The sequence below is a fragment of the Oenanthe melanoleuca genome, chromosome 5 (genome assembly GCF_029582105.1).
Source record: "Oenanthe melanoleuca isolate GR-GAL-2019-014 chromosome 5, OMel1.0, whole genome shotgun sequence".
Classification (NCBI taxonomy): Eukaryota; Metazoa; Chordata; class Aves; order Passeriformes; family Muscicapidae; genus Oenanthe; species Oenanthe melanoleuca.
In genome coordinates, this window is record NC_079339.1 from 57,654,292 (window position 1) to 57,668,073 (window position 13,782).

The 13,782-nt window shown below is 49.2% G+C and overlaps 1 protein-coding gene across 5 annotated transcripts in view; it reads right to left on the bottom strand.

Annotated features, from left to right (window-relative positions):
• Positions 1 to 13,782, bottom strand: part of SAMD4A (sterile alpha motif domain containing 4A) — a 98,824-nt gene that overhangs the window by 13,205 nt on the left and 71,837 nt on the right. For 3 of the 5 annotated variants that reach the window (XR_008840577.1, XM_056492170.1, XM_056492168.1), the window contains exons 4-6: positions 7,524 to 7,787; positions 2,610 to 2,719; positions 1,754 to 1,840 (exon numbers count right to left, since the gene is read on the bottom strand). Coding sequence is in view for 4 of the 5 variants with exons in the window: in XM_056492170.1 (XP_056348145.1) it covers positions 1,754 to 1,840; positions 2,610 to 2,719; positions 7,524 to 7,787 (461 nt within the window). In the remaining variant the exon portion in view is untranslated. The remainder of the gene's footprint in view (positions 1 to 1,753; positions 1,841 to 2,609; positions 2,720 to 7,523; positions 7,788 to 13,782) is intronic. The other 2 variants (XM_056492172.1, XM_056492171.1) reach the window with 1 other exon arrangement.

Genomic DNA, 13,782 nt, shown 5'->3' on the forward strand with positions numbered 1-13,782 from the left:
CAGGACCATGCTGGGATGCAGGAGCCTGTCCTGTGGCAGCAGTGGGGACACCCCAGTCACTCTGGGATGGGCTGGGGGAGTGGATGCAGATGGGAGGGTTCCAAGGGGAGCAGTGGTTTGTGGTCAGATACAGAAGGGGACACCACAAGGTGAACTGATACTCCCACAGCAAAACCATTCAGCTTGGAGATCCTGGGGCAAATCCACCCAGGAGGGAGAGAATTTGTGTGCACCCCAGCCTTGCTCCTGGTGTGGATCAAGAACTCCAGTTCTATGGTCAGATCCTTGTCCCACTGATGGGAAATAACTGCATTTTGTTTTTAATGTAGCCTGGACCAGAGCAGCTCACTGCAGGCTCCTGGCTCATGGGACACTGCTTGGAAAGAGGCAACTTTTGGAATGAATCCTGATGCACTGAAGGAAGGGACACTAAGTGGGCACATGGGTTGTGTGCAAGCCCTGGAACAGCTGTTGATTCTCATTCCTGCTGCATTCCCAGCTCACTCTTGGACATCTCAGCTCCATTTCTCTCAAAGATCTGATGTCAGCCTGCTGGGCACTATTTTTTTGGGAGAAAATCTTACCCTGCTAACTAACAGAGAGGGGTGGAGCAGCTCTTTCCAAGAAAGCAGCAGCATTTAGCAGCGAGACACTGCCCAAAAACACCAAGTCCCACACATGCTCTTGTTTAGCAAAAAATTGGATGGGAAGCCAGGAAAACCAGAGACACCTCCTCCCAGGGAAAGCAGCTCACAGGCAGCTCTGAGCCCCAGCAGAGTGGGACAGGGTCACAGTGCCACAGCCCAAACCCACCCCTGGAGGGCTCCAAACCAGTCCCTGCCACTCCCCTCCTGAATTTTACAGCGTGCCTGGCTGGCTGGGCCAGCTGAGCTGGGCTCCAGCTCCTGCACAGCACCACTCAATCAATACCACATTCCCAAATCCCAGTGGAGGAGTGGAGGAAGAGGCTGTGCAACGGCCTGGAAAACACAGAGCTGCAGCCAGCTCCATCCAGCTCCTTGGATTTAATAGTTATTATTAATAACAGAGGTAAATATGGCTTTATTAGCTCCTGCCATACTCTGAGCACAAGCCCATATTATAAATAAATAGTGAAGCAGTGAGCTAAGGAAAACACCAATAAATAGCAGCACACCACAGAAGTATTTAAAAGCCCCTAGTGGGAGGCTCTGCAAGTTGGTGTTTGAAGATGGTGCAATTAAATATAATATAATACAGTGATAATAAATAGGGGGAGGTTGGGTGAGCTGCTCCCAGCTGGGCTGTGGTGCTGCTACTTCCCCAAAAGCCCTTTCTGCAGGGTTTAAGCTTCTGTTGAAGTGATAAAAAAGTTCTATTTATTCTCCTTGGAAATTCAAGATGTTGTTCAGGCACTGATGTGGGTGTTTTATCTGGGGACAGGGTGCCCAGATGATGTCCCAGGAAAGCTCAAGAGTTTCTGAGCAGCCTGGAGCTGGTCAGGGCTACAGGGTACATCCATCCCAGCTGTGTGAGGTGTGGGAGGTACATTAGGACCCATTCTGCAAAATACAGCTTTGAGCAATGTGGTCTAGTGGAAGGTGTCTCCCCAGCCATGGCAGAGGGTTGGAACTGGATGGTTTTTAAGGTTTTCTGTGAAATAAAACCTGCATGAGATCCCCACAATACATGTAAGCAATGAGTTCTTTACCCCAGAATTAATTCCTGGCTTCTTAAAGACACAAGAAATACAGAAATGGTTGTGAATACTTACCCCTTCTAGAGATTTGAGCAGGTTTTGTCTTTCTTTTAGCTTTTGGATACTGATGACTATTTTGTGTCTTGCACCTTTGGTAACATTCTGCAAAAACAGGACAAAACTTGGTGTTAACACTTCCACAGGGCAGCTGGCTCAACCCAAACCCTTCCTCTCCTAAACAGAAAGGACTGCTAGAAATTAATCACATTTTTGAGTGCAGGGATTTGTGGGGGACATAGAAAATCACCCAGAGACTTGCTGAAATAGAGATTTCCAGCTAGGCTGTCCCTCCCTGGTGCACCTCACACATGGAAAGCAACAGTGCTCCCATTCCTCTTTATCCCAAGGATAATGCAGAGGTGAAGCTGAGAGCAATGGGGGCTGGAACCAGATAATCTTTAGGGTCACTTCCAACCTCAACCAGCAATGTTCTGTGATTCTATGGCATTTTCAAAGGCAGTCAGCCTCAAAGCCCCACGGATTTTAAGGGAGTTGGCTGCACCCCTGAGACTCCAGGAAAGCTCCAGTGTTTCTGAGCACCCTGGAGCTGGCCAGGCCTACAGGGTACATCCATCCCAGCTGTGTGAGGTGTGGGAGGTGCAGCAGGGCCCACTCTGCAAAACCAGCAATGTTCTATGATTCTATGGCATTTTCAAAGGCAGTCAGCCATCAAAGCCCCACTGACTTTAAGGGAGTTGGCTGCACCCCTGAAACTCCTGAATGGGAAAAAACCCCAAGAGCAGTGATGGGACTTCCATGCCAGGATTCCAGTGAGAACATGGGGACTTTTTTCAGGTGCAATTTGAGATGTTTTCACTCCCCAAGACCCAGTTTCCCTTTTCCTGCTCCCCAGACCACAGAGGGGACATACTTGTGCCTCGAGCTGGCATTCAGTGAGGGCCATCATCTCCTCGTACGTCATCTGGGAGAAGAGGGCGGCGTACTTGTGCAGCCGGAGGCTCTTCAGCCAGGCTGGGACATCTGGGGACACAGCAAGGACAGGAGAGCTCTGCTGAGTCCATGCAACAGCACAGCCACCAGCAACAGCATCAGCACCGACACCAGGGGCATCCCATGGACACCTGGCTGAGCTTCAGGGGCATGGGAGGAGGAACCAGCCTGGGTGAGGAAATGGGGATGGGATAAAGGAACCAGCCCTGGGTGAGGAAATAGGGATGGGGATGGGATAAAGGAACCAGCCCTGGGTGAGGAAATAGGGATGGGGATGGGATAAAGGAACCAGCCCTGGGTGAGGAAATGGGGATGGGATAAAGGAACCAGCCTGGGTGAGGAAATGGGGATGGATAAAGGAACCAGCCCTGGGTGAGGAAATGGGGATGGGGTAAAGGAACCAGCCCTGGGTGAGGAAATAGGGATGTGGATGGGATAAAGGAACCAGCCCTGGGTGAGGAAATGGGGATGGGGATGGAATAAAGGAACCAGCCCTGGGTGAGGAAATAGGGATGTGGATGGGATAAAGGAACCAGCCCTGGGTGAGGAAATGGGGATGGGGATGGATAAAGGAACCAGCCCTGGGTGAGGAAATGGGGATGGGGATGGATAAAGGAACCAGTCCTGGGTGAGGAAATGGGGATGGGGATGGGATAAAGGAACAAGCCCTGGATGAGGAAACAGGGATGTGGATGTGGATGGGATAAGGAACCAGCCCTGGGTGTAGAAATAGGGATGTGGATGTGGATGGACAAGGAATCAGCCCCTGAGTGAGGAAATAGGGCTGTGGATGTGGATGAAACAAGGAACAAGCCCCTGGGTGAGGACACAGGCTGTGGATGTGGATGGGACAGGGAACCAGCCCCTGGATGAGAACTCTTCCTCAGGAGCCAGGTTTCTGTGGGAAAGCCACTGGGAATTAGCCCATGGGGAGCTGCCATTGTGCCACCACACACCAAGCTCCTCAGTGCTGTTTTCCCAGGAACATGGGAGCTGCTGAAGCTCGTGGAGTGGTTGAGCTTAGGACAAGCAAAGGGCTGTTTTGTGGATGGTAGACACTGATCTATGGCATGAGGGATGGTGGCATGTGCTGAAAATGGAACCAGCTGCTTGAACAGAAAGATGGGTCTGGGATGGAAAAATGATGTGCCATAAGATGGCCCCACACCCTGCTTCAAAGGGTGACCTGGGACCTAAAGTGCACTGACTGAAATGACTTCTCCCTTCCCAGTTGTTACCTGCAGTGCAGCACCTCCATGCCCAGCTGGATGGGTACCCAAAAATACATTTATCCTCCTGACATCAACATGGTTTCTCAGTGAGGAACCTGGGAGGGGAATCCTTCCTCTGTGACATTCAAAACCCCTCAGACTCCACCATGGGGTGTCCTCCAAGGAGAAGGCAATGAGACAAGCAGCAGCTAGGCAGGGTTCTGCAGGTTTGGGGTGACACCCCACAAGGGAGGGAGGCTCTGCAGGTGTCTGTGATGACACTTTTCCTTTGTAAAGGCTTCAAATGCTTTGTCAAATCAAGACCTGCTTTATTTAGCACCCACAACCCAACAGGAGCTCTGCCCTCCAGCTGACATGCTCTGATGCCAACAGCCCCTTGTCCATAGTCCTTGTTCCCTTCCCTACCAGTGAGACACTCAGGAGCTCATTCCCACTGCTGGGACATATTTCTCATGGTGTGGGTCCTGACAGTCCCACCCTGCTGAGTGTCACATGCAACCAAGGATTGCCCATGACCTCTTCCTAAACCTCATCACTAGAAGGGGCAGGAGGGACCTTGGTTTGGCTCCCTGAGGAATCCACACATCTGCCAGAAGTCTCCTGCTGCCCAGGCTGACCCCAAACCCACCCTGCAGCCAAGCAGGGGATGCAAACAATCCCAACATGCTGTGTCTTGCCCACACTCTCCAAATCCCAGACACACACAGGGATTCATGTGTCAGTGAAATTCCTCAATTCAACTCCACACCAAACATGGGGAAAAGCAATTACTGAGCACAGATAGGCTGAAATTCACCATTTTCCAAAAGTTCTGACATGCAACAGTCCCGAAGTCTGCTACCAGCACCCTCTTAAACTGATTTCTGTTTAAAATAAATAAAAAGCCCCATTTCCAGCACAGGCTCAAAGCTCAATATAATTTTAACACAAAACCACACCATTGTAATAACAGCACATTAAAAATCTCCCTGATCTGTGCCAATGGCAAAGCCCACAGGGATAGATCCAGAAGAGAGATGCAACTTCATGCAGACTTGAATCTTGCAAGAAACCCATCTCCAACCTTTCCAGAAGCAGCTCTTTGCTTTCCCACAGGGAAGAGGCACCCAGGAGGTGCAAGGACATCCAGGGTGATTCCATGGTCCTTGGAAAGTCAAACTCCCCAGTGCTCTCCACGGATGGGTGAACCACCTGCCTGCAGAGCTACTCTTTAATCAGCAATTACCAGGAGCTAATTGCAAAGTCATGGCACGGCTGTCAGGAAATTTAGAAGGCAAACAGCTCACCCTGCCTTATTTACACACAGGACACCTTGGATATACTCCCAGCAGAAAGCCCCAGCTCTAGCCAGACCTTCCTCCTGGTGCTCCCCAAGCTGTGCCCCAGGAATCACACAATCCTGGAATGGTTTGGGTTGGAAGGGACCTTAAAGTTTATTTAATTCCAACCCCCTGCCATGGGCAGGGACATGGGAAGGCACAGACAGACAGACAGACAGACAGGCTCCATGCAGAACCAAGTGCCCATATCTTCCCCTGGAGAAACCAAGAGCTAAGACAAAGCCAAAGGGCATTTTCCCCTCAGCATGAAGAGAGATGGGAAGAAAATAAATGGGAGACATGAGAGCATAAAGATAAAGAGAACAGGTGACAGTGGGGGAGATAAACTGGCAGTGCAGGTGGGGATCTGCCATGGGCTCCTCCATGGGTCTGGATCCTCCTGGGTGCCCTGGAGGGTGCTGAAGGAGGAACCAGCTGAGCAGAAGCAGGGGTGACACAAGAGCCTGCAGGCACTCAGGGAGACGTGGCTGCAATTCACAGAAGGGACTTGGCAGCCAGAGCAGCTGCTCTGGATGGAATAGGAGGCAACCCAATAAAAATGCAGCGAGTTGTGTTTCTGTAGGAACAGCAAACAGCACGATCCCAGTGCAGGGAACGGGCAGTCCTCCTCCTCTTTTTTTTTATTTTTTTTTTCAGGAAAGCTGTGGGGATACAATGGGTCATATGCAGCCCAGAGTGCTTTGTTATTTGAGGACCATGAGCTACACAGCCACAGGAATGCTGTCTGGAGGCAAACAAGCCTCTGCTCTGCTTCCAAATCCAGTTTTGGGCAACACACCTTCAATAAAACGCGGATTTTTTGAAAAAAAAAAAAAAACCTGGCAGAGAAGCAGGAACAACCCCAAGTTTAGAAAACATCATCTGGGAAGGCACTGGGTCGATTCAGCCTGAAGAAAACCCAGCTGAGGGGGGAGGACATGGCAGGCTTAGACACCAGAGGTTGTGAACATCTGTTCTGCACGTCCCTGGACAGGGGGACAAAAGCCATTTGGCTGAGTTAGCAATGGGGGGATCATGATTGGAAGTCTGGGAAGGGTGTCCAGATCCCAGCAAGGGGATGTGTTAAAATGTGGGGGTTATCTAATTGATCAGCCTGTGGGCTTTGTGGATTTGGCCACACAGGTTGAGTGCACAGCACTGGGGAGTTTCTGTCCATGCAGATCCCAGAGCTGCAGCTGTGGATCATCAGCCAAGCTCCCCATGGTCTCCTCCCCAGCTCCTCTGGTAGAAACCTGGAGAAATGCAGTGTTAAACAGCCTCTCCTCAGAAATACCTGCTCCCAAAAAGTTCTCCCTGGCCAGACAGACTGCAGGACCCAACCTGCCTCTGTTACATTCCTTGGAACCGTGAGGGGTTTTCATGCATTTATTTCATGCACATCAAAGCCATCCAGAGCCAAGCCAAACACAGCCCCACATCACACAGATTTATCCATATTTCAATTTGTCTGCAATTAGACTAAAATCAGACCTTGTGACAGTTAAAAAATACAATTATTTCCCTATTCTGATACACCACTGGTTTGTAAACAATCGAGCTGCTTTGCAGTAATGTAAATTGGAGTTGTTTAAATCAGTCTGAGAGCTGCAGGGTCATTTTCAGTCTGTTCCCAGGAACACACAGTCCATGTGTTTGCCCAGTTTTTACCTATTTATTCCTCCTCAGCCTAAAGTTTGCCCTCCATCTTTGACTGCAGCAAGTGGGGTTAATTTCTGCCTTGCTTACCACCAGAACCACATATATTTATTGGCAAAATCTCTGTGAAATGTAGGTAATAATGGCAAAACCAACCAAAACAAGGTTGAACAAGGTTAACAAGGTTAAATTCACTGCAAACAACTATCCCAAGCCAAAACTTCCCCAGATACTTGGTGGGTACCAAATACTGCAATGGTAAATCACACATGCCTTGCTAAGCTTGCTCTAAGCTATTTTTTACTGTTGTAAAAAAAAAGAAAAACAAAAAAAAAAGAGCACCACTGGCAGCAAAAGCCACAGGCTATGGAAAAAATCCAGCTTGTTGGAAAAAGCTGGCAGCTCACAGGATTTTGGGGCAAAAGCAGCCCACTGGCACCCAAGGGTGACACCAGACTGGGACCAGCTTAAAAGAAAACCCAACGTGTTCCCCTAAACCTAAAGTGCTCAGGAGGGAAGGAAAGGCTGGGAAGGCTTGGTCAGGAGGATCCTCACCCCAAAACCACCCAGGGAGAGCCCCCAGCTGGCTCTGGGTGCTGGGGGGTCGGGGTCTGGTTTGTCACTCACCTTTCATCCCACTCCCTTCCTCCTGGAATGTGTTACGAGCAGAAGGCTGATCTTCTAAATGTTCACTCCCACCACTTCCTGAAGAGGCTACACTGCTTTGTGGAGACAGGGGGGCATGGTCAGAAGGGATGCACTGGGGTCCTCTAGCTCGTAAGTCCTCATGAGACATCCATCCATGTCCTAGAGGCTGGTTTGGCACATTCATGGGTGGGGTAAGGGACACAGAGCGTTTCAAAGGGCTGTGGTGTGTCTGGCCTGAGAGAACTGAAAAAAAAAAATGAAATAAATAAATAAAATCAAAGAGGTTATTCCCCCCTCGCGGCCCGGGATGCAGCAGAGTCCCCCGACAAAAAAAAAAAAAAAAAAGAGAGAGAAAAAAAATTAAAAAATCAAATGAAACTATAAAATGTGTGGTGGTGGTTGGCCATGGTGCCTGGCTGATGGTTTTGCAGCGCCCCTGAGCCCTGCCCTGAGCTCTCTGGGAAGCAAAAAGGATGGGAGTACCTGCAGGGAGATGGGGACACACTGGGCTGCTCAGGGGAAGGAGCTGTGGATTCCATCTCTAGGGAAAAAACATCACTGGAGCAGCTCTGCAAAAGTAAAAATCCCCAGGATGGGGATGTCCCCACAGAGATCCAAGGGAAACAGCTCTGGCTCTCCCTGTGGGTTTCCAGGCACCAGGACCTGGCTTGTGCTCTGAAGCAGGAGCACTTGCACATCACCCAAAATCACTGCAAGGGTACTGCTCATCCACAGGAATGTCTGAGTCCCACTGAAATCACAGGATCATGGGATGGTTTGTGCTGGGAGGGACCTCACAGACCTCATTCCAAACCCCTGCCATGAGCAGGGACACCTACCACTAGACCAGGTTGCTCCAAGCCCTGTCCAACCTGCCCTTAAACACTTGCAAGGACTATATCTGTTTTAAGTACTGAAAAAAGGATTAAAAGATTGTTCTGCTTGCTTAACAAAATTCAAATTCCATCACTCAGAGTCACTGAACTACTGGTTTAACCAGAAACACAGTGTATGTAATTTAATGTACAGATTTAGGATGCAAACCAGGGAAAATTTCCCTGCTCCAGGAAAATCTGAGGGCAGAGGGGTTAGAATGACCTTTCAGCCTACAAGAAACAGAAGCAAAAACTTCTCAATTTTTCTTTCCCCCAAACCAGACTTTTAAACTGTACAAAACCTGGGGGAAATTCACTGTTCTCATGGCTTTTCCATCTAAAGCACCAAAGCCCTAAAGCTCTTTAATCCCCTTTTTTAGCATTTACAGCAGTTCACCAAAACCACTCAGACTGCTCTGGTGTTATTATTTAATATAAATGAGTCTTGGTGGAAAACCCCCAGCCAGGTGCACTGTGCTGTAAAGGTTAAGCCAGGCTTAATTCCCAGCTCAAGCCTGGGGGAAAACCCACCATCAAAGCCCTCTTGCTGACCAGGGGGGGATGAAAATGGGGCAGCAGTGGGGTTCCAAAAGGAGGGGAGAGAGAAACACCAGAGCACATTTGCATTTATTAACCACCTGCAAAAAGCAGCTGGTACCACAGGCAGCTGCTGGATGAGGCCAAAAAAACCTGTGGATTTCTGTAATGTTTAAATAATTCCTTCTTCTGAAAGGGTTTTCTTGTGCCAACACCTAGCACTGACACCAGGCTCTGCAGGGAAGCACTGGGGTGGCTCATGGGGAAGAATTTGTTCCCTTCCCATTTAAAAACTATACAAACATCTTCCAGAAGTCCCCTGGCAGAAAAGATGTCAATGAAATTCTGAGATTGCTTCCAGAGCAGTGTGATGCTTCCTAAAGCTGTGATGTGATGCATCCTGGTGAGGAAATACATGGATTTCAGAAGGTTTTGGCCAGGCTTTTTCAGCTCTTGGCTTTGCAATTGTACCCCCAAAGCAGCATCTGTAGTTGCCACATCACCCTCCCAGGAGAAAAATATATCTGGATTTAAAACCTCCAAAATATAGGGGGAAAATTGATAAATTGGTTAAAATGCATCACCAGGGCTGAGCATGGGCTCCACATCACCCAGAGCCCTTCTGTGCCTGCTGCCCCCAGCCATGGGGAGAGAATCCACCCTGAATTTGGAGTAGGAAAAATTCTGGAAAAATTCCTCAGATGAAGGAGAGAAGCAGGAGAAGGGACAAGGAGGACTGGAGCTAACTGTTCCCTTCTAGGGGGTGAAGGGCTGCTCTGCTAATCCAGCTCCTACAGGGTGTGTGCAGGCACTTGCACTTACAGAGCTCACATCACCCTCTCCCCACCAAAACCTTGCACACTAGAGAGAATTTTTGGCATAAACCCAGCCCAGATTCCGTCAGGAGCAGCAATACCCCTGCAAACTGCTGCTCTTCCATCTTAATTTCATGTCCCCTAATTAGAAGCTGGTGTTGGCTGAAGGAGAAATAATGAACTCCAAAGGATGGCCAGGGACAATTAGAAACCATCCAGTGCAACAGATAAAAAATCAGTTCCACTTCTTTCCCTGGGATAAAGCAGAGCTGGATCCAAGGGAACACATTTTACTAAGGCAGATTTTACTGAGCTGTGAGTCAGTGCACACACCCCCTGAGCTGCAGCAGGGATAATCCCTCTGCAGAGGATGCTGTGAGTCCCCAGCTCTGACACCCCCCCAGCTACTCTGGGGACCTGAGATGATTTAAGGGATCTCAGCACTGCCTAACTCTAGGCTCTGCTTTCTGCCTCTAACAGACATTGGTGATAATGTGTTTTTTTGTAAACCCTCTTACCCATTTCCACCAGCCCTAAAAACACTGAGAATCCTGGGATGGCAACTCTCTTTTACTCTGTGATCCCCCAGGGTGTTAATAAATGCCCATATTTATTATATTTATTAATACTATTTATTAATGCTGGAATAAGAGGATGTAGCTAATTATTTCCCAAGCACCAGTATATTGTAGGTCCTGACCTGAATTTGACCATTCTGTGTGCTTTTTGAATGGTCCAAGGTGAACCCAGGGCTGCTCCTGGCTAAAATAAATGGTCCACATGGGTTTTAACTTCAGCAGAAGAGCACCAAGTGAGTTTATCACCTCACACTCAAGCCTCCTTTTCTTTTACTACAAAAATATTAAGCTTTAATTTAAAAAGGAAATCTAAAATGTTATTCTGGGCATGATAAGCTCTCAGGGCGTGGGTGGGCACAGCTGCTGTTCTGAGTGCTGTGAGCTGGGCAAATAAAGAGGGGAAACCTCAACTCAAAAGGGCATCCCACACTGGCACACAGATCCCCTACAGCTTGTAAGTGTGTCCCACTTCTGGTTTAGAAGTGTTTTCCTGCCCTCTATGTGCTGCAGGACTCCACAGGCACTGCCTGGTCCAGCTCCTTCCAAACTGGTGTCAGTGGGACAGGGATGGAGCAGATCAGGGTTTTCCCTGGAATAAGCAGGCTGGTGTTGCCAGACCAGGTTTCCTTGCAAGAAACCTCTCCGTGACCTCCACACTGGGATCAAGCTCAGGGTAATATTCCCAGATAAAAAAATAAAAATAGAGGATGGAGAAGGAGTGATGGCAACAAAGCTCCCAATCACAGGAGGCATCCCATCACTGGGAGCATCCCTGTGGGACCTCCCCAGGCAAATCCAGATTTATCTCAGACCAAACCCTGCCTGGGCTGGCAGGCACCACAACACACTTATAGAAACTCTGAGGCTGCAAGTGCTCTCAGCCCCTGAAGCCTTGGGTTTGGGATTTTTTCCTCCCCCCCTCTTCCCTTTTGAAGTGGTGCTGCCTATTTTGGGAGGCAAGGGCTGATTTCAAGAGGGTTTTTGTTCACTGAGGACCATGTGGAACAGCGTCAGACATTTGTGTTGTGGTTTCTCAGGGTTTTGGGCCAATTTTTTTTCAGCCTGAGAAGGGAAAAGCCACCCATTCCTGTAATTAGAGCTGAGGAATTGGGCACTGCAGGCAGACCTTCCTCCACACAGCATGGGATGGGTGACAGGGTGCTCACTCTCCCTCTGCCTTTCATGAAATCTGGCTTAGAGTGCTGCAAAAGTCTTTGACAGGACAAAGTTGTGAGTTTCCAGTGAGAAGCAAACCCACCCCTGGGAGCTTCCAGAATCTCTCCAGTCCCCACCATGCCCCTGACACCCAAAGGACCAGCACAGGGTCCATCCATCAGGTTACAATTCCAAATAAAATCCTCCTCGTGCTTGCAGAAAGGAAAATACACTGCAAGGTGCATACTGAACTCTTTGGGAACTTCTTTGTTTGGTTTTAAAATGGCACTTCTTGGCTGCAGAGCTGTTTATGGTGCAGCCTCAGGCAGCATCTGATCACACACAGCTCCTCTCCTGATCTGTTGGTACCTGGAGCAGCAGCCTGACCCCAAAAAGTGGGGATGCCTTTAATCCACACAAGGTTTTTGTGCAGCCTGGAAGCTCCCCCATGAGAGGGAACACTGAGCAATCCCCTCACAAAGCAAACCCCAAGTTCAGCTCAGTCCTCAGCCTGCTCCTTGCCATCCCAGTCACGGCACATCCTCTCCTCCAGGAAGGTTTCCCCGTGCTGGCAGAGCAATGCCCAGGGCTTTTCCAGCTTTCCTTTGCTGAGAATCCTTGGAAAGAGCTGCCAGTGGGTCACACTGCCCAGCTGGCACCCAGCCTCCTTCCTGGGCACCTCATTCACCCTCTCCCCACGCTGCCCCAGGCAGCTCCAGCACGGCCAGAGCAGAACCTGGTGCAACATTTTTCAGCTCAACATCCCCTAACCCTTGGAGCTTCTTTGTGCCTTTTTTCCTTTAATCTCCCTGTGTTCTGTGGCTGTGACTCTGTGTTTGCAGGAGCTGGATAATCCATGTCCTGGCTGATATAACCCATGCAGGGTGAAATTCAGGCTCCTAAATGCAAGAAGCCACTGGGTACAAGAACAACAGTGGTATTAGGAAATTAGTGGTATTAACCCCCTGCATCAGGAAAAAACCCCATACAAGCAGAGTGCTGCCTCCAGCAGAGAAATGGGAAGAAGCACAGACTGCAGAAAAGACTGTCAGGCAATTTTTTTTTAAGAAATTGTGTTTTTAAACACAGTTTCCTGTTCAAGAAACTGGAGAGAGAAACAATAACCCGTTTGTTGCTGCTCTCTCCATCCAGGCTCAGCAGGGAAGGAAACCTCACAGGGGGTTTGGAAATTCCCTGCATGGCACAAACACAGGTGGACCTGCTGTTTGGCTCCAGCAGGAGCTGCTGGGGCTGTTATTTACTCATTTGTGTGGCAGCAGGAGCAGGGTTGCATCTGAGGATGTGTAAATTCAGACCTTGGTGGCTGCAGCAATCCGATGGGATGTGCTTCTGGAAGGGAGCCCAGCTTGTCTCAAGCTTCTTCATAAAATCCTGGGATGCTTTGGGCTGGGAGGGACCTTAAAAAACATCCAGTTCCATCCCCTGCTATGGCAGGGACACATTCCACTGTCCCAGGTTGCTCCAAGCCCCATCCAGCCTGGTCTTGGACATTTCCAGGGATCCAGGGGCAGCCACAGCTTCTCTGTGCCAGAACCTCACCACCCTCACACCCAAGAATTTCTTAAATCTAAATCTCCCCTCTTTTAATTTAAAACCTTTCCCCCTTGTCCTGTCACTATCAGCCCATGTAAGAAGTCCCTTCCTTTTTTTTTTTATGGCCCCTTCTAAGTACTGAAAGGTCCTTGATTCCCTCTAGAGCATCCAGCAAGGTGGGAGCAGGACAGAATAGATGTGAATCCAACCAGGATTTAACTCACAGACAAAAGAGTGCATGGAATGGTGGCACAGGGAGGTGTTGCAAGGAGGTGCTGCCCTAAACTACAAGTCCCCAATGTCCAGATCAATAAATGATTTTTTTCTTCTAAATCTACACACAAACCACAGAAAATCAGTGCTTGTCCCTGGGGAATCCTGGTCCATTAATATCAAATGCTGCTGTGCTGAACCAAGCCTCCCTAATTATCCCAGAAAATAGCTTTTGCTATGAGCTCCTGGGAGAAATTCCTCCCCTGCTCACGAATGAAGCCAGATAAACAGCACTGGGATGCAGAAACTCTCCTTCCCAAAGTCCTTTTCCACCTAAAAGGGATGTCCAAGAACATTTTCTTTGCTTTGAACATTTTCAGCAGCCAGGGCTCCCCACTGCCTCAATCCCTGGTCTGGGAGGATCTCCCTGCTGAACTTCCAACAGCATCAGCTTCCACCACACATTACAGATGGAGAAACCCCCCACCCCCCACAGCCATTTCAGGAGGTA